At 38.8% G+C, this 21,015-nt stretch overlaps 3 protein-coding genes across 3 annotated transcripts in view; 2 read left to right on the forward strand and 1 right to left on the reverse strand.

Moving 5' to 3' along the window:
• Positions 1-11,526, forward strand: part of LOC129776154 (multiple epidermal growth factor-like domains protein 8) — a 37,385-nt gene extending 25,859 nt beyond the window's left edge. Inside the window, exon 5 of the mRNA XM_055781609.1 lies at positions 9,620-11,526. Within this exon, the coding sequence (XP_055637584.1) occupies positions 9,620-10,758 (1,139 nt within the window). The 3' untranslated portion in view covers positions 10,759-11,526. The remainder of the gene's footprint in view (positions 1-9,619) is intronic.
• Positions 11,527-15,381: 3,855 nt separating this feature from the next.
• On the forward strand, positions 15,382-16,719 carry LOC129778833 (uncharacterized). Its single transcript, XM_055785953.1, has 3 exons — positions 15,382-15,517; positions 15,571-15,754; positions 15,821-16,719. Coding segments are annotated over exons 1-3 (780 nt in total). The 5' UTR covers positions 15,382-15,515; the 3' UTR covers positions 16,415-16,719.
• Positions 16,720-16,892: 173 nt separating this feature from the next.
• On the reverse strand, positions 16,893-18,633 carry LOC129773730 (putative nuclease HARBI1). Its single transcript, XM_055777376.1, has 5 exons — positions 18,273-18,633; positions 17,776-18,208; positions 17,568-17,712; positions 17,348-17,506; positions 16,893-16,951 (listed from the first exon to the last, which is right to left on the reverse strand). The coding sequence occupies exons 1-5, from the start codon at positions 18,404-18,406 to the stop codon at positions 16,893-16,895; spliced, it is 930 nt and encodes a 309-aa protein (XP_055633351.1). The 5' UTR covers positions 18,407-18,633.
• Between the last annotated feature and the right edge of the window lie 2,382 nt (positions 18,634-21,015).

Raw genomic sequence — 21,015 nt, forward strand, 5'->3', positions numbered from 1 at the left:
TGAATGTGAAGACATTTATCATTTAAGCAATTTTGCATACTTGAAATATCCCGAATAAATTAAAATTCTTTTTGAAAAGGGTCAGTTTTTTGAATTTTTACAAAAAATTCTAACTTGAAACTATAAGTTAAAAAATTTCCGATTTTTTTCCAAAATCACACTGAAAAAAATAGGAATTGAAATTTTGATTGGTTTGATCGGGCGTGAACTGGAAGCACACACCTGGTCCTGGCTCTGAGATCGGGTGTCCAAAGTAGAGATGGGCAAAACAGTTCACTATGATGAACGGTTCAGTCACTAACCGTTCATCTAAGTGAATCAGTTCTTTTGAACCGTTCTTTCGCTCTTTCGTTCAGCGGTATTAAAAACAACATAGAATATTAGCTGGAACCCAACATCAATAGACAGCAATAGATCGTTGGATTGGATGGGAGATTTTTTGATTCGTATGGGATTTATATTTTAGAAATTTAGTGGGGAAAGATGGGGTGCTTCTTCTTCAAAAGCCGCAAACTGTATGTGAAAATATGTTTATCGGCCGACAATAGTATATGTAATGATTTGATGTACAATTTTTCATATTTCCTGTTAGGACAAAGCACAGGTTCCATGTAAGATCATGTTCATAATAGTTCATTCAAAGAAAAAATCCATCAGCGATTTTTTTCAATTTTCCCTAACAATCAATCATACAATCACGATAACACGTACACGCAATAGGCCAAACAACGGATTGAAAGCAACGAAAAAACTCATCTTGCTCTCACTAGAAGATTTTATGTTTCATGAATCGCCCCAGCTTCCCCCTATTTATGCAATTTTGTCATCGGTTTTATTGATTTGTGATTTTTCCATTTTTTTCACAATGACAAAAGTTACTTCACCCTCAATGCTGTAACTCACGAACCAATCTGTCAAATTTTGACGCGTATACATTGGAAGATGGTGCTTTGTGATAGTCAAGTAGATTTTTGCAAGAGGCGCCATCTAGACGTCAACCTTATGAACTTTTCAGCCGAACTGTTATATTGAGTATTCTATGGCCATTCCCAAGAGGGGAAGTTCGTGTAGCTGCTGTAGTGAACTGATCTCATTGGGTGTTAAGTTCTGCTTATGTAAAGGAAAGGGAAAGGAGAATGGGCAAGTGCATTCGAGAAAGTGAAGGGGGGGTTCTAAGGAAGACATATATGAGAAACATAATATTAAGATCACGACTACTCAAGTTATCATAATCTGATACGAGTGAGTATACCATTTTTTTATTCCATCACTACCGTCATCTATTTGATAAAGCATAAAATCAACCATTCTTACAATTTCCACGGTATGTAAACCGATAATGTACGTCCTATTTGATATTTCTCTTCTAATTTGATTCTGATTTACACTGTGCTTGCTTCTTGCATATTCAGAAGATGCAGACTGCTATCTGATAGTTGAAGCAAGACGACTTGAATGATGATGATGATTATGATGATGTTTTCAATTATAGGGACTTTAAAATTTGTCATTTATTCGCTTCTAGCCTTTAAAAAGATTGATTTGGAACAGTAATCTAAACACTTGGCCTTGAGAAAAATTATTTCGAAAACCTCGCTGCCGTCTGGTCACTAGGTGACCGATGAATTGTGAATACTGTAATTTGAAATCGCGAATGGCTTGTTTATACACTACATTCATTGTGGAGCTTATATTTCAATATTTTCTCAACCCCACATAGTCTGGAGAACGAATGCTGCATTTGCATTTTGAGTGACCGGTTTACGCTCACCTGATTGGCAGTGTTATTTAAATATTGTATCTCGCGGGAACACGATAGGAAAATGTGTTTTCTTTGAATTTTCGTTAGTTTTAATTAAAACAGTAATTCATAACGTACCGAAATTTTTTTAGAGAATTTGCGATTCTATTGGAATGCAAAGCATCAAATCCGTTCAGAGCTAAAATACTTATTGACGTTAAGGTGAAGGTGGAAGGAAGCCATTGTAGTACTATATGTAAAACCACGTGTAAAAATGGAGTCATAGTGTTTGTAAGAGAAGAGCAAAGCACACGTAAATAGATCGATTCACTTATCAGACTGTTTGGCGCTTCACTGACACGAGTCATAGAATACATTTGAAAAAAATACCAATTCAATATTAAAGTAAAATGTATGAACGATGTGTTTCGATGAACAATTGCATATATAAATATATGTAGAATGTGTATTTGCATATGAATTAAAATTCGGATCATACGCGAGCAAATTTATAACACATGCGAATTGGGGCTCTTTTGGTAATAACAAGTTCTTCCGCACAATAACTCGATGTTGATAATTCCTTAATATTTTCCATCGTTGATCGTATTGTTTTTACATATTCACGTTGGAGAGCTTTAACCCTTCTCTTCGTTGGCCGAGGCATTTTGATTGAATGTAATACTTTTCCGTTTACTATTTTTGAAAGCATAGGCAGCCGTGGAAGTGTTCCGAGCTCTGCAATACAATTTGCTTAACCAATGTTAAAGTTACTAAAACTTACATTATAGACCCATTAAACGTAAAAATAATAATTGTTTTGATATCAACACAATTTTCTTCTATTGATTTTCATGACATGAAACGCTATGACTCAGGAATAAACTTTTATTAAGTGGTTTTTTTAGCTGTTTCGATGATGTTGTTTGGCATCAGTGTCGAAAAAATTACGATGCTTTCACTAATACAAACAAAACCATTGCGGAAATTGAAAAATGACAATTTAACTTTCAGAGCACTAGCTCGTGTTTTCCGACGTGTTTCATTTTACAGTGCGACGCCAGATGAAAATTTAATATCTTGTGAGTAATCGATTAGAGTTTGGTTGATATTACTTAATGGGAAGTGTGCGAAAACGATAATTTTTTTCTCACTGTTTCGCAAAATTATTGATTTTCGGGCGAGGGATGAAGGAGGGAGATGAAAGAAATGAGCGCCATTGCACAATGGTTCAGGAGATGTATTTAAGTGGAAATTAGCATTTAGAGCTCGACAGTTATTTTCTGGCAAGTACGATAGAGCGCTCATTCTTATGTTATCAAAAATAGGGTGACCAGAATTGTCGAAGAAATAAAAAATCTAGCTTTCTTATCCTTCTAGATAGAGGTAAATATAGTTCGACAATGTTGTAGTTCCAGTTATTTGAGACATCTTTGTAGAATAAAGTTTTTTTCTATCTCTTGAAATAACCGATATAGCGAATTTTTTCTAAGTTACATTAGGGTCACCATGAAAAAAAATGTTTTTCTGCTCTAACTTTTAGATTTCAAATTCTACATACAAACTATCTTCGGAAGACTATTAGAACCTACTAATACAAACATTTTGCGATGCAGAACTTGTCAATATCTCAACTTCACCCAAAGTTATTGATATTTCTCTTTTCATTGGTTTGTCATTCTTTCTGGGGCAAACATAAAAAATGTTTGTTGACGGAATTTGAAAGAACAGATTTCACTCTATATAATATGTGATTTTCAAAACTATGTTATTTTTTATGTTTGAGTAAATTAAAATTGAAATCATGAGTTTTCGAGTGAAAAAACATCAATAACTTGGAGTAGGATTAAGATATTGATGAATTTTGCATCACAAAATGTTGGTATTGATAAGATCTAAAAGTCGTACGAAGACAGTTTTGATGTAGAATTTGAAATATAAAAGTTAAAGCAAAAAAAATCGTTTTTCCATGGTTACCCTAATGCAACTTAGATAGAAAGTGCCAAAAACAGCTTCGTAGGAGATATTTGTTCTTTAAACAAAAACTGTCTTCAACAAAGTTGTTACATATGATAGAGCGCTCATTTTTATGTTTTCAAAAATAGGGTGACCAAAATTTTCGATGAAATAAAAAATCTAACTTTCTTGTCCTTATAGATGGAGGTAAACATAGTTCGACAATGTTGTAGCCCCAGATATTTTGAACAACTTTGTAGAACAATGCTTTTTTCTATTTTTTAATATAATCCATTTAGCGCTTTTTTTCTAAGTTGCATTAGGGTGACCATGAAAAACGGGTTGTTTTTGCTTTCATATTTATATTTAAAATTCTACATCAAAACTGTCTTCGTACGACTTTTAGATCTTATCAATACCAACATTTTGCGATGCAGAACTTGTGAATATGTTAATCCTACTTAAAGTTATTGATTTTTTTTTACCCAAAAACTCATGATTTCAATTTTAATTTACCCAAACACAGAAAATAACATAGTGTTGAAAATCACACATGATGTAGAGTGAAATATGCTCTTTCAAATGCCGTCAATAAACTTTGTTTATATTGCCCCAGAAAGAATGACAAACAATTGAAGAGAGCGTATTTTTTGGGAAGAAATATCAATAACTTTGAGTGAAGTTGAGATATTGACATGTTCTGCATCGCAAAATGTTTATATTAGTAAGTTCTAAAAGTCTTTCGAAGACAGTTTGTATGTAGAATTTGAAATCTAAAAGTTAGAGCAAAAAACATTTTTTTCGTGGTGACCCCAATTTAACTTAGAAAAAAAGCGCTATATCGGTTATTTCAAGAGATAGAAAAACAAACTTTTTTCTACAAAGATGTCTCAAATAACTGGAACTACAACATTGTCGAACTATGTTTACATCTATCTATGAAGATAAGAAAGTTAGATTTTTTACTTCATCGACAATTTTGGTCACATACAAAACGGTAACGGACCAGGCGGGCCAACCAAAAGAGCCCGGTGGCCCGAATGAGGCTCGCGGGCCGCATTTTGAGTATAGCTACCCTAGAGTGTCCGAAAGCAAATGGGACAATAAGGCAAATAAGAGGATGGCTCACGAGGTGGCTTCCCTAGTTTTGGCAGTAGAACCAATTCCGGCCTCTTCCAGATATCTGGAAAGTTTCCTTCATTCAAACACTTTTGCAGCGTTTCCCTAAACATTTCGGGGTATGCTTGCATTGCGGTTTTGAGCGTCATTTTGAGAATTCCGTTTGGAACTGGTGCTTTGTTCACCTCCAGCTTCTTTGCTGTCGCTATCAGCTCGTCCGTAGACACTCTCTCTACGTTTTCTTACGTCATACGTGTCATCATGATTTTTACACGTTTTATGTCTCATCACAAGCGGCACAACGCTTTGAAACAGTTCTGTCTGCAGCGGCTGATTTCATGCTCAAGTAAGGCTCTTACCTCTCTGAACGCTATCCTGCACTCTGCTCTCTCGGTTACTGTCCTAGTCCTTTGCATTCTTCTCCTGACTCGGAGATAGCTCGTCCGGAGAGAGTTTATTGTTTCATTCCACCAATAGACTGTTCGTCGTTCGTTCTTTGGCGTTATTTTTCGTGGCATGGTGATGTCACTTGCTCTGACAACACTGTCTGTCAATTCGCTTGCACTTAAGGTGGTGCCAGATCGCTCCATTTGGAATGCTTCCAGAAAGAGACTTTTGTTGAACAATTTCGTCTTCCACTTCCGACCGTCTTCTATCATCCCTCATCTTGTTGAAGAGGTCTGATTGCAGATGGTGTAGCGAATCGCTTGGTTATCACTATGAGTAATGCTATCGCAGACTCTCCAGTTCATGTTTGATGTCAGTGTCGGGGTGAAAAATGTGACATCTATAATGGATTCCCGACCGTTTCTATGGAAGGTGCTGGTGGATCCTTCATTTACCAGTTTTACATTCAGCTTTGCCAGGACCTCGAGCAAGCTAAAACCCCTTGCGTTGGTAAGTCCACTCCCCCACTCCACTGCCCAAGCATTGAAATCCCCATCGATAACAACGAGGTTCAGTCCGATGAGCTGTTCTGTCAAATTAATGAGCATCCTGTCAAATTGTTCTATCGTTCATCTCGGGTGCATAACAACTGCATTCGAAGAGTCCGTTCATTTGGTGAATATCACTTCTTGTGTGGGGTACCTCCCCATCGTCTTTAGTGCGGCTATGTTGGCTTTATCGGTCAGCCAATTTCCATTGCCCTAAGGAACTTGGTACGGCTCTGCTATGATCGCCACATCCCATTTTGTTTCTGCTGCAGCCTGCCATAGCAGTTGTTGTATCGTGTCACAGTGGTTTAGATTTATCCGTGTTGTCTCCATTTGGCCATTACCGCCATCGCTTTTTCAAAGATCGGGCATCTCGGGCCTCCCGAAGCGTGATCATTTTGCGACTCCGTGGAGCAGAGTATGCCTCTCGGTGGTTTGGTGCAATCTTTTGCCAAGTGCCCCGTTTCATCTCACCTTATACAGTGCCCGGATCTATCCGGTTCCGTGCAATTCTTAGCTCGGTGGCCGAAATCCATGCACTTGAAGCTAATTGTCGTTTGATAAACTCGTCTAGAAGACCTTGAGAGAATGATGAGGAAATCATTCAAAAAGGACGGATGCACCATTCTCAATCGAAAAAAAAATGAAAAAGTTGTTTTAAGAAAAATCCTTTTTCTGTGGAAGTCCCCATCTTCCCAGGTATGAATGACTTCTTGATTATTGTATGAGCTATGAGTTTTTGAGAAAAAAAGAATTTAAACCTTTTAATATTTTTTTCAGTATTTTTTAAAAACAATTTCTTTGATATTTCCAATGGAAATTCAAACAAATTCCTACATTTCATTCTCAGATCAAATATTTTGAGGTCTTATAATTTTTTAGTCATAAATTTTCGTGTAATTTTGAGTTTTTGCTATCTTTTTTAGAACAATAATATGACTCAAAAATTATAAAATCTTAGGAAATTTGTTCGGAGAATTAAATAAACTAGGACGACAATATAACGAAATATTCCTCGAGCATGTTTGAAGTATCTGCCTGATCGCCGAGGGTTATACCGTCCACTGGAAGAATGGGGTTGTGTAGCCTTCATTTCCCATTCAGCGCGTTTACTCTGCGCGAAAGATCCGATAGACTCCACAAAACTAATCCAACTGCCTAACTCCTTCTTCCTGACTAACCGCCGTACCCTGATGCGTTACGCTCGACACCTGTTGATGGCAGCTTCCTTCATCGGGTCTCCGACTGGTAGTAGTTTAGTCGCCCGCAGAAACTTTCTCCGCTTCTTAACCTCCCCTTTGATGTGTCCTCCGACCTTCGGTCGCTTCCAAAATGGTTGAAAGTGGCAATGGTAGTCGGATTGTCTCCAGATAGCAAGAAGTCGGATGATGTTTAAAAGGTTGCTCAGTCAGCTCCTTCGAAGATCCATCTAGGTCTGCGAGTCGTGAGGGGCCTTGATTCGGACGGCTATTATTGGTAGGTCAGTAGAAATTTGTCTCCGCATTTCCTTCTTAGACCAAAATTTTGAAGATCTTATAGTGTTTGAGTTTGAAAAAAAAACTTAGAGGGAAAAATTTTTACCCTTTCAAAAAGTAGTTTATTGTTTTCGGAGCCTTCAAGTTTGCAAGGTTGTTTAAATGAATAATGTGTACACTAGGGTGCCAATGAATGTATGGTGAAAAATCGACCCTAAAATTTCAAAAAGTTACCCTATACAAAATGTTCACCACCTCGAAAAAACACCCTATGTCGAATTTCAGCTTAATCGGACTTAAGGGAGAGTGGCGCAAAGCGGTGAAAGTTTGAGTGTTTGAAAATCGAAAAATCAACCAAATGGAGAGTAAAGGAAATCGGGGTTTTCGAATTTTTTTTTGATGCCAAATGTGTCATCTCGAAATTTGTTTTTGTCAAAAATCGGCACTCTGGGACTTTGTTTCTTTTCCGGAATACAAAACGGAAAGTATGGTTTAGGGTGCCAATAAAAATAGTTATCTCGATTTTTCATTAGGAACCATTTTTCAGGCGAAAAAACGACCAAGCGCCAAAAAAACATTTTTTTAACAAAAAAAAAAATTCTAGATAACTGTAAAGGCAATTTGATATTTTTTTAAACCTCGATTTTCGGTGATTTTTCGTTTTTCAAAAAACTCAAATTTTAACGTTTGTGACACCCAGGGTTGCCACATATACAGAATATTCTGTATTTTACACATTTTTCGACAAATTTCAGATACAGAATCTGTATATACAGAATTACAGATTATCAGCTGAGATAAAGAATTCACAGATTTTTTTTCAAATTCAATTATAAATATTGAATTTATTACAAATACCTTGATTTATAAAAATATTAAACGCAACGAAAAGAGATGGCTTTTGTTGGAGGCCGTTGTTAAGCGAAATCTTCAGCGTTTTGAAGAGCTTAAACTGTTATTTACGATCCAAGTTAATTATGACGATAATCAATCCGCCGATCATATATTAACTCATTTAAACGATCCTACGACTAAACCGATTATGCTGCTCCTAAACTTTGTTCTACTGCTCATCAATAACGTCAATTGCACTTTTCAATCAGAAAATTCTCAATTTTGCGAACTTTGTGGTGAGACATGAATGTTATTGTTGATCGTGTTGTTTAACTTATGTTTGGAGAGCTACGTGTAATTATTCGCTGATGCTAACCTTGATGTGAACGATTTTAAAGACTTTTTGACGAAGCCTGATGATGTTGATATCGTTGGTATCGATGCAGAAGTAGTGCAGCTAGGAAGCTGACCTTCAAATCGATTTGTCGTGACTTCTATATTGAACTCGTGAAATAGATTTCAAAGCGAATAATTTCAGCGATCCTCAAAGTTTCGTCAAGTTACCAAACCTTAATGATCTGATGCACCAATTTCCTCAATTCGTTGAAGGCTTGGATAACGAATTCAGGCAACTCTTATAGGGCAAACATAGAATGACTCAGATATAACTTGGTCTCAGCCGTTGGATGTCAGACTCTCTTTTGGAAGTGGAGAACTATCTATCGACTCAAGGAGGAGCTTCAAGAATGAAATTGACGTAAAATTTGAAAATAAAATTCAACAAAACCATGTACAAACATCATACAAATCAGAGGATTATGAGGACCTTTATGATTTATTTGGTGTATCGATACGGCTTCAACAACCCAAAAATGAGAAAAAAATTAAAAATTAAAATAAACCTTTGTTTCAATTTTTTCCCTTAATTTTGCGATACAAATTTTTTTATACAGATTTTGTTGCTAACTATACAGATTTTTTTCAGAAAATTTTACGGAATTAAATGTGGCAACCCTGGTGACACCAGTAAATGAAGTTCGAATGAACTAATATTTTGCATAGGGTATATTATCGTGCAAATCAACATTTCGTAGCAAGTTCCGAATGAAAAACCGAGATAACTATTTTTATTGGCACTCTAAACCGTACTTTTCGTTTCGCATGCCGAAAAAAAAAGTCCCAAAGTACCGATTTTTGACAAAACATTTTTTTTTCGAGATGACACTAGATCTCGACGTTTCATGCAATTTTAAAATATTTGGCATCAAACAAAAATTCGAAAACCCCGATTTCCTTTACTCCCCTCTTGGGTGATTTTTCGATTTTCAAAAAACTCATACTTTGACCGCTTTGCGCCACCCTCCCTTAAGTCCAACTGAGCTGATATTTTGCATAGGGTGTTTTTTCGAAGTGGTGAACATTTTTATGGGGTAACTTTCTGAAATTCCAGATGACCATTTTCATTGGCACCCTAGTGTACTCCCACAACATTTCACTGCAATCTGAGATGGTACTTCTTATATTTTATCGTCCTTATATTTATCCCTCTTTTTTTTCAGATGAATGTAAAATCAAGCCGCAGCCACTGAAACCTGGACACACAGTATTCTTCGTTATTCAACCTCGATACATGAATGTGGACATCCGGTTCATAGTAGACGTTACACAAGGTGAATTAGATTTCTATATGAGCCCGAACGATGAATCGTTCGTCGTACACTCGAATGCGAGTTCCGATCAGCACGATATCTATCTCGATAATCGCTATTCGTGGCATCACGATATAATAGACGTCGATTCGGTTGATAGCTTGAATCTCTATCCGCTTTACATTCAAGGTAACTATTCAGATGATAGCGTAGATGTACCTGTTAGCGCGATGACTAATTCTCAGTGTCGAATGGACACTGAGAAGTTTTTCTATATAAAAGATAAGCTGGCAAAAGATTTAATCACTTATGTAACATTGAATCAGTGCAATTCCTTGTTGCGAGTTTTTGGTTTGAAAAACCGTCTTGTGGTGACATTACCACATTCAGTGCACTCATTGAGCCAAACTAAATTCTATATTGCACTGCGGGCACGATCAGGCTCTACAGCGAGTTATGGACTGATATTCTTCCGACAAGATCAACTACATATCCACCTATTTGTATTTTTTTCGGTATTTTTCTCCTGTTTCTTTCTGTTTCTTGCCATCTGTGTTCTTGCTTGGAAAGCGAAACAAGCCGCAGATATGAGGCGTGCCAGAAGGCGTCATGTAGTCGAAATGTTACATATGGCTAAGCGTCCATTCGGTAGAATCAACCTTTCACTGGAGAATCCTACCGAAACTCCCGCTAGCCATCGTCGACGGGGTCGAAGTAAGCATTCGCCCGCAATGCAGCAGGATATCGCTCCGGTTGCGTTGGAACCAACTTCGGACGATATAGCTGCCGTTGGTACCGTGTTCGTACGTCTTCCAGGTAAACATAAATCACAAACCATACTTGCGCTAGCCTCGTCGTTGGTAGTCGTCTCCCGGAACCATACGACATACAACCGCGGCTTCCACAGACGCAGAGGTTTGTCGCAATATCACATTCAAAATGTCCAACAACCGTTACAGGGTAATCAACAACAGGTTCCACCTATGTTCATTGATGTACCACATGAGCAAGTTCCATTGCAACCCCTGGGGCTGAACAGGGTGCAGTGACTGCAATGATGATACCCCACAATATCATCTTTATGTGGGTTTTCATGTTCAAACCTTGGTCCGTTGGTATTTTCAAAAAACAACTGTGTGACCTACGGAAGTCTTGATATCCAGGCCAATCATATTATTCCATTGCTGTATCTGTTGCGCTCACGTGGTAACTGGAAACAGGTAGAATTTTATTGAAATGTGTGCACAAAAAGTATACTTTTTTTCAATTACTTAAAAGGTAAACACCTTCCATAGTCAAAAGTTTTGTTCTGAAGTAAGTTTGTACAAATATGTAGTAAGTAAAACTGAAAATAAAGCAATTCTATAGCTGAAATGTTAATTTCCGAATAACGCTGAGTAGTAGTAGCAAGAGCGCGAAATGACTATTGATCTCGAGAATGTTGAATTTGAGAGACTGTGAGACATAAAACAATGTAATGTATATAAAATGTGCTGATTCAAGCGTATCTTCTCGGTACGCTTGAATTTGCCGGATTAACGTGTAGATGTGTTTTGTTGGCTGTCATACTGATTCCTCTACTAATAGAATAGCATGTCCCGTGAACTGGACAGCAGCTGATAAAAGTGTAGATAAATGGAAATATTATTTTAGCTTTAAAACGGCAAGGTTCGTTAATTATTAAATTAATATGTATTTTGAATCTCATGACCGAAAATGCAACGGGAAATAGATTACCTAAAGTAACAAAAATCTTGTATATTTTATATGACGAACAATTTATATGTAGAACAATAAAATGCAACAAATTAAAGATAGATCTACGAACGCGAATATAATCGAAAGGTTCATTAACGTTTTCGATTACATTCTCGGATAACACCGTTTTTGTCTCACTATATCACATCCTTTCATAATCATATACTTGTTCGAGCGACCTCTCTGACAGTTCCCTTCTTGTCTAATTTTAAAATAGGTTTCTGAAGTAGCATGCCATGCATTGTCTCAACTGTCCATGTATTGTCTCAACCTGGAAGATTCGGAGATTCATAGTCGAGAGCTGTGTTCGTCGACCATCGCACTCCTGGAAGTAAATCGAGTAACACCCACAAATGTCCGGAAAATTTTTGAATGTAAATTTCTTTGGAACAAAAACGGTAACGGTATTGAATTAAAGAGACTTTAAACTCAGAGAGTTCATTCGTCTCTTGGAACAAAAAGAGCAGGCCCCGTTCTTCAATACTCGGTTGCTTTGGGTTTCATTCCTCATTTGCGGAAACAAATTGAGGGGCTCAAAATGAAAGGGGGGTAAGTGACTTGTGCAATTTTCTCTTCATTGACATTCTCTTTCGGACATAAGTTAGCTGCAAAACATCCCCAGCTTTTTTATGGATGTGAGGAACGCTCTACCAGCCTTATCTGGGAAGGGTTAACCCAGACGTCGAGTGGTGCTCTCACCCACTAAAACCAAGCCTCATTCCACCTGGGACCACATCTAGGCGACTACTTAAGGGGGCGGCTGTGCTCATGCCTCTACGAGTCTTCAACGCTGACTAGCGTTGATCCTTCCCTTTTTCTTTACATTCATTGTTCACCATTCGTTATTCTCCACTTCGTTTATGTCCATTTCACCCATCGAGACATGAACCATTCGGCTTTACCGCGCCCTTACTCGCGTTGTCACCCGATTAGTCGCCTCTTACGACAAGGACAGGGGCCAAGACCCGAAGTGCTACTCTAGGCCGGCACATATCTTTTTTGATATTAGAAATAGCTTCAGACACAACATTAATATATTTATATTTCTAAGAAATTCCATTCCACCAGAAAATCATGTACTCCACGTGAATTCCAATTTAGAATGTCCTCTGCTGTTATGCTTGCAGCGATCATATGTCATATCGGCGTGTTATTTTACCTTTTCGTAGCTTTGGTGGCCCTCTCTCTCTCTATTTTGGCCATTCGCCCAAAAGTTTTCTATTGGTCGCAGCTGGGGAATGTTGGGAAGGTTGGTGGTCTTCGCGACAATGTTTATCTCTAGCCGATCCATCCTCCAGTGATCTTTTGGCATAATGGGCTGATCCCAGATTCTGCATAAAGACCACATCACCTTCCCAACTCCGGCAAGTACTTCGTACTATATATCTCCCAGTTCACCATATGACTCGAAAGAAGAGCGGCTTGGACATTCCCTTCTCGTCTGTCAGAGAAGGACCTTCTTCAAGAACTTGATGTGGATGATATATTCGACGTCATCGCTTACCTGGGGAACGTAAAGTACCCGATCCCCTGCCATTCGTCGAATTTTAGCATCAAGTACGTCTCATCTTTCATTATGAGCACGAAAAAAGTTTTTCAATTCTTTCGCCGGAAAGAAGTTTTTCACCAGCCCCTCTAGCTACTTCTTCCGAGTGATTGTCTGCTGTTCAGATACGGCCGGTCTCGTCTGACGCTTCCGCATAAAAATGTCCATTTTGCCCAGATTCTTCTCCACCGTTTGACCGGTTGCTTCGATCTCCCGACTTAAGGAGCGGCAAAGAGATGATATTGTAAATGCCAGATCGACTATATCTAGCGAACACAAAGTGCCTCAGGATGTCCAACTCCTTCGCTGTGGGGTGGAGCTTGCAGTATGGAAAAATCATCAAGTTGCATGACAGTACTGCTGCTGCGAATCAACAGCCTTGAATCATTTTTGTTGTAGACTTAATAAACGTAAGATTTAAGGAAAATTTGTTCCCATAAATTATCTTTTATCGTCATCCGAAATTAGTCCATTTTTTGAATGCATACATTAAGATTAAAATCGATGAAAAATGAATTGGAATTTTCGAGCATTCCATTCGGTAATTTGAAGAAAAGTGTAGAATTTGAATCGTGCTTGCCAGGCGTAAATGCTCTGATCGAGCGAGTGATTATCGGGCGTAAACAAAATCTAAACCACCGAAAAATCACAACTGAGTGCCGATACTCAGAAAGAAATAATACTGATCAGTTTAGACTCGCTAAACTATGATTTATGTTTACATAACGTATATACATAACGTTTTGTTTTTTGTGTCCCGCGTTAGACCTCTGACCATCTGGTCACTTTATCGTAGAATGAAGACATCTCACGAGCCAATTGTTCCAGGCCGCTAACTACCTACAACGACTGCAGAAGCCGAACGTTGCTGCAACATACTCACAGCGTCTTGAAGCTGCGTTACCGGGGATAAACGAACTGGATGGTATCCCCCTCGATGAACGCTGGAACATCTCAAAAACAGCAATTAGCAGCACAGTAGAGACCGTTATCGGGTTTGAACAACGAGGATAACGGAACGAATGGTTTAACGACAAGTGCCGAGCGCTTCTGAACGAGAAGGATGCAGTACGTGCAATCATACTGCAACAAGCGACGTGATAATACGTGGAACGAAACAGACTAAAGCGAAGACAGCAAACACATCTCGTTCACGGATAAAAACCCCGCCTGGAATAGAAAGAGTGTGAGGGGATGGAGCTGCTCCATCGTTCTCGAGAATCGCGGAAGTTCTTCAAGAAACTAAACGCTTCGCACGAAGGCTTTGTGCCGTGGGCCGAAATGTGCGGGAACAAGAAAGGATGTGTCTTGTTTGTAATCAAAAGGTGGAGCGGGTGGGGTGAAGTTAGAGAGACCATCAATCAACTGAAGAAACACAAAGCAGCTGGTAAGGATGGCCTCGTAGCGGATCTCTTCAAAGGAGGTCCGGGAAAACTTGTAGAATGTATGCACCGGTTGATGGTCAGGATCTGGGACATAAAACAGCTACCGGAGGAGTGAAAGAACGAGGTGATCTGCTCCTTCTCTAAAAAACGTGACAAGCTGGATTGTGAAACTACCTGCAATCATGATCCTGAATGATGAATGATGTGTCTCAGATCCCCCGATAGTTGACTAGACTAGTTGAGGCAACGATGAACGGTGCGCGGTGCATTGTGCGGATTCAGTAAAAATGGTGTTCGCATCGATACCGATGGGGACAAGAAGGGGAGCCCAGGGATCGAGATTATTGAACCAGGTGGAGCAGGACGACGTGTAGTCCGAGGTTGGAGAATTACAGACATGGACCGGGTCAATTGACGAAACAATGTTGTTATCAAGATCTGATCTCGTCTGAGAATTAAATTATCGTAAATGAAAAAGAATATATAAAAAAATATTACGCACCTCAATGACCATGCATTTCATACGATTCGTGATAGAGATGGAAAATATGGAAGAAACTCTAAATTAAAACAAAAATACAATTCCATACAAAATATATATATATGAGTGAAGGCTGAGCACGAAAAATCCGAACACAATCAAAACGCATCTATTAAGGCACTGGGTGCGATATACTCCCCTTTACTCCGCGCGGCGAATGACGTGAGATAGAAAATTTCCTCTCTTTGTTGTGGAAGCCACCTTACTTTTCAGCTCCTATTTCACACCCGAGTCGATAACATATGAGGACACGACTTCAAATCTCACCTACGGACAATCTATAGTCACGCAATTCGCTTACAGGAATACCGTGACTTGAGTCATCTCATGTCAATCGCCGTGCGGAATCAAGGAGACTATGGTGTCTATTCTGTATTTCAATCGATTCGAAATATTTCGAACGACTTGGTAAATTCCATTCCCTGTTTCGTTCGAGGTGTTTTCAAATTCGAATACCTTTCGTTCGGACTGTTTTGTTTTCGAACATCTTTCATTCGAATCAAACCAAACGTCAAACCCACTTTGTTTATGAAGGAGTGAATAATTTCCGCAGCGGATGAGCGGTGAACTGCAAAAATGTAAGCTAATTTTTAATCATTTTTTTCTTTAAATTAATTTTAACGTTCAACAGGGAAAAAAACAAAAACAAAACAACCACTAAAAATCAGTTCGAGCGGATTGTGCTGCTTCTGGAGCAAGAGCCGGACATAGCAAAGGGTTTCTCCCGAGGAAATTCCGGACCCTTCTGGGATGATCTGGCGGCAGAAGTCAATAGTTTGGGACCGCCTATTCGCGATGGAAGTGGATGGAAAAAGGTATATACTAAAACGAATCCGAAACATATGTTTATAGTCTTATTTTTGCCCTGGTTTTCTGTGTAGGTTTGGGCGGACTATAAGTCCGGATTAAAGCGAAAACTCGCTCACAACAAACGGGAGCAGAGGGCGACAGGTGGAGGACCCAATAAAATTATCAATTTGTCCGAGCTGGAGGAGCAGGCAGTTCTACTAACTGGGTTACTTGCGACCGTGGAAGGAATCCCGGGTACCTCATCTCATGGAACACAGTTGGGTTCGCCTTCGGGTGAACCTCAAGCTGCAGACCAGGAAAATTTTATATATTATGGTACTTCCGACGAGTGTGACGGTATCAATAATACCATTCACTTCCAGCCCTCTCAGCCGAAAAAATCCAGACCTTCTACCACGAGGCTATTAGAGCTGCAAGTCGAGCAACAAAACAAATTTCACACCAATGTGAAATCCCTGTTAAAAAACACAAACAAGAATTTGAGTGATCTGGTTCATTATCAGCGCCAATCAGCTCGAGCGATTCTTTCCGTGGATGCCACACTCAAAGAACATCTGAGTGAACAAAAACGACATAACCACGAGATGGAGAAGATCGCGCTGGAGAAATCAATAGTCAAGCGACAAATCCTTGAAACGCAGATTGCGTATATTTCAGAACATTAGAATAATGTTTCAAAATATCAGTGATCTGATTTTTTATCTTTATATTGTAACTCAAGTATAAAAAAATGAAAAAAGTTCTAATCGTATTTTTATATCTTTCCATGGAAGAAAAATCTTACTTAATTTTTTCTTTGAAGTTTGTTTGGAATAGCATCAAAATTATATAAACTTTTTTAAAATTCACGAATTTCGCCTATAGTTTATGGAACTTCCTTAACCCCTTCACGTACAACATTGAACTTCACTCGTTGTTTCTCGATGTGAAATAATTACATAGCTTCAGGCATATGATGAGGATACCGACAACTGAAGATTATCAAATTTCCGTTATTTAAAAAAAAAATTGGATGAGCTAAAAATATAAAATATAATTTGAATATTATAATTAAAATAAAAACGAACGAGTTAGTACGTAGTAATAACTCCTTCGTTTTTATTTTAAACACAACATGTATTTGCTCATCATAGGGCACCCATGTTAGATACCCACACTCAGCAGAGTAGCGGAACGACTCGAAGTGCTCGTTTTGGGCCGTGCTGTTGGAAATTAAATCGTACAGCAAGGGGTTAAAACAACGCAAAAAGTATTAATAATGGTTATTTGAATACTTGGCCTGCTTACGAGAAATCGATAATGACATGTTCTCAAAGTGTTGGCAGGAATAAGAGTAAATAATTCTGCCGAAACCATAGTTAAGTAAGGAAGACACTTCCTTTTCCGGTGGTTGTTATTTATTTGAGCATTTGCAAACAAGTTAGATGAAATTTAACAGTCATAAATATTAATTTAAACAAAAGTTTATTATGTAAACAGCTGCATAACATATTATAACTACTGAGAACGACCAAATTCTAAGCATATATTGTGAAGTGCACAGCATACATTTATAATTTGAGCGCATTTAGTAGGATTGTAGTGAAGTTGTCTCGCGCCAAGGATGCATCTAAACCGATTTTTTAGTAAACCGATTGTCCGCTCGACGATAGCACGACCCAAGGCATGCCTGCGATTAAAATCGCTCTCCAAACTCCCTTCCTCCGCTGCTCTGAATGGCGTTACTAACCAAGGTTCCGATGGATAACCAGCATCACCTGAAAATATTTTATCACACAGTACATACAAGTATACTAAAATATTGTAGTTGAACATTACCTAGAATCTTAGTATTAACTTCACCATTTTGGTGAAGCTGCTCAAAGTGAGTTCTTGCAGGGCTTACACGCCATATATGAGAGTCATGATTAGATCCCTGGAAGGTAGGATCAACGAAACGAATCCTTTGCTGATCGTCACAAACCTATGTTGATAAAAAAGAGTATTTGTTCATTGATTTGTTAATTCAAATACTAATAATACTTACAATCAGAACGTTGAGACTATAAAATCCCTTCCGATTAAAAAACAAATTTCGATTCAGCTTAGGTGGAATAATTTTTACGTGGGTTCCATCCAAACACATAATAACACCCGGAATTGATGTTTTCTGATAGAAGTGTAGTTTAGCACGCCGCTGTTCGTCTTCCGTCATATTTAGGGAAATCCATTTCTTACACAGTGTCCGCTCCAGAATGTTAAGCATTTCAGTCAGCACCTTGGAAAATGTGGGCTGTGCTATGGCAATGTGATAATCTTGCCCTGCTCCATGTTGATAATTTCCTTCAGCAAAGAATCGCAAACATGCTGCGAGTTTCACCTCCGTGGATAGACCACCTTTCCTTGTGGTAAGGCAGTTCTCAATTTCCTCTAAAACGTACCGAAAAGCTTCCTTACTTAGACGAAAACTTTTGATGAATCTGAATAAGGGCAAAATTAATCAATAAGAGAAACAAACATGGGATTTTTGAGACGGATACTTACGCTTCATCAGAAAGTTTCATGAAGTCGGTTGATTTTCGGTGGTTTCGCCGATGGTAGCAAGGCATTCCAATTTCTTCTTGCTCCGCCAAAATCGGTAACAAAACGGAATCCATTGAACGAGAAAATTTTCTCATAAATTTCTCTTAGGATCAAAAATTAACTGAAATTCAACTCGCACTCGCCGCTATTTAATACGGTGTTTCTTTTTGTTTATCGGTTTTTGACAGATCGATGCATATTCGAAATTTTCTAACACTTTCGTTCGAAACGAGCAAAACGATTGGAATAGGGAATGGTAAATTCGAAAACGATCGAAATATCACTTTCGAACGAAATAGAAATCCGTCGGAATACAGAATAGGCACCTATGCTCTAGGGATTATTGAAACACTGCCCATCTACCATTATTTTATTTTTCAAACAGTCTCAGCTCAATAGAGGCAATCCGCTCAATGAAGGTTGATAAACGCTCATCTTATTCCCTAACAAGAATAAGACAACTATTGAAAATACTCAAATACTCGAAAAATTATTCAAGATTACCTTAGCATGGGTTCCCTTCCATTGCTCTATTCCGGGAAATGAGAAAGCGGACTCGTTAGCTAAGGTGGGCGCATCGGAAGGCATACTTTTTTGCTTAGGCGGCGGTGGTACTGGATGCAGAAAAGTGATCGTACGAATTGTATGCAATAGTGAAAGTAAACAACCACATTGAGTTGTATTGGTGTGGTTACATTGCTTCCCCTTTGCTTCGTTCGAATTCGCCAGCTTCTATCGAACAAAATTGTTTCTATTCGTATAATCAAATTTTCGTGCGTACTCCGAGCCAATGTCAGCTTACCCTTATAATGATTTTTTTCACATTCCTCGTCAGCACATACTCGTAAGTTGGCAGCGCATGTCGAGTGAAGATGAGTTCGGTCGTTGGTTACACACAATTATCCTTAAGGTCTCGACGAGTGCATGGTAGGGATTGAATGTAGGTCGTTATTTCATTCGCGTGATATCTCGGCTTATGTCCAATCCCTACATCCTAAACGCGCATCTTTATTGCATTGGGCTCGTAGCAAACAATCTTTGTGATTGTGGCGATAGCTTCCACGACATCGAGCATGTTGTCTCATATTGTGTCCGGTACTATGCTGCCCGCTCTCAGCTCTCCAGAGCCATGAGGGCACAGGGCAGACAACCGGATATCCCCGTCCGGAATATCTTAGGTAACCGTGATCCTGATCTTCGGCTCCATCTATACCTGTTCCCCAGAAACGCCAATGTCAACGTTTAATGATGTTTCCTCCGTTGTATCCCTGTATCATATCCCTCTTATCTGATACATAAACTTTTACTCAGTCGCGGCAATACATACACATACTCTTTACAGATACACGTGCCGAAGGTTGTGCAGGCCACTGATCATTCAACAAGAACCAAGAGTGTACCGCTCATGACAACTCTACACGAGCTGAGGATTGGATTCCTCGAGTCGAGAAAGACGCACCACGCTAGATATGGGGTACATACTAGGGGGGCGTCGCTGATTAATGGTCAGCTGCATCCCATTAGGAAGTATCCCGTGTCGGCCATAAGTGTATAGCATTGGAGACTGCAGCATCTCAAATAAGAAAATACAATGTAATACCAACCGCGAGTAATCGGTAACATATTAAGGTGCCTGGTGGAATCCGCTTTGTCAGTACATACGAGACGGGGGTATTTTTGTTCCCACCGAAATGTGTTTCCCTAAGATGGATTCCAAAACAATGATGCCTGGGGGAATCCGCTTTGCAAATATATATAAGCTGGGAGTTCTTTTGTACTCGCTTTGTGCAGACAGGAAAATGTTTCCCTAAAACGTACTTCTAAGCTGAGAAGCTTGGGAAAATCGTCATTTCAGATACTAGAGGTGAACGAACTTTCGCGGTTCGAGAACTACGTAAACATGAGAGATGCAATAATTTCAGAGGGAAATGTAAAATACAATGATCGTTTGACAATTCATATATTTTGATAGTCCTAGGCATCATATCAAACGTAAAAGGACGGTCATGAAATTCACTTGTAACGAAGAACATAGTCTATTACAATGCAAATTGATCTTGCATGGCAACTGTTCAAGCCTTTTGCTTACAATGCAAATATGTTAAATTTAATTGAATTCGGAAATTGTTTCATTCAATCGATAATTTAATCAATACAATACAACTGCTTACTAAGACAACGGTAGCCCCACGTCAAACTTGCGGTTACACCAAAGATAGAACCCACCTATTTTTTCCTTAAAAAAACAGTTACTAACTACTATTAATAAAGACCTATATGTTCTAATAATATTTAAGAAACTATTTGGGGATGTTCGGATGACGTTTTGAGCGGGCGGGACAGTCCATAAAGTTCGAGATGTGTCTACCAGATCAGTTGCGCCCGACGGAGTGTTAAAAGTTCATTGTCCAGAAAGCAAACTGCAGTTGTGGTCTGAAAACCGAAACCTTCGTTGCTATTGGGACCATATTTATTAGAAGGAGTGTCTACGGAAGAGACTATTTCTTTTTCTGGCACAGCATGGGGAGGATAGTCTGTTCAGGCCGGACTTGGCAAGCTGAAACTTCTCAAATTCCATCAAAAAATGGAACAGGGAAAATGGTGTTGCAGTAGTTCCCAAAGGAATGAATCCGCCCAATACTCCGCAGTTGAGAAATACAGTTCAGTTTTTGCGTTACTTTCGAGAAGAAACTATCTGCTTAGA

This window comes from Toxorhynchites rutilus, chromosome 3, assembly GCF_029784135.1.
Source record: "Toxorhynchites rutilus septentrionalis strain SRP chromosome 3, ASM2978413v1, whole genome shotgun sequence".
NCBI classification, from domain to species: domain Eukaryota; kingdom Metazoa; phylum Arthropoda; class Insecta; order Diptera; family Culicidae; genus Toxorhynchites; species Toxorhynchites rutilus.

Coding starts and splice junctions, on each gene's coding strand:
- LOC129778833 (XM_055785953.1), top strand. Junction 15,755..15,820: donor ATGGAAGTGGATGGAAAAAG/GTATATACTAAA, acceptor TTTTCTGTGTAG/GTTTGGGCGGACTATAAGTC.
- LOC129773730 (XM_055777376.1), bottom strand. CDS start 18,406: ATGAGAAAATTTTCTCGTTCAATGGATTCCGTTTTGTTACCGATTTTG. Junction 17,713..17,775: donor ATAGTCTCAACGTTCTGATT/GTAAGTATTATT, acceptor TTATCAACATAG/GTTTGTGACGATCAGCAAAG. Junction 17,507..17,567: donor AGTTAATACTAAGATTCTAG/GTAATGTTCAAC, acceptor AAATATTTTCAG/GTGATGCTGGTTATCCATCG.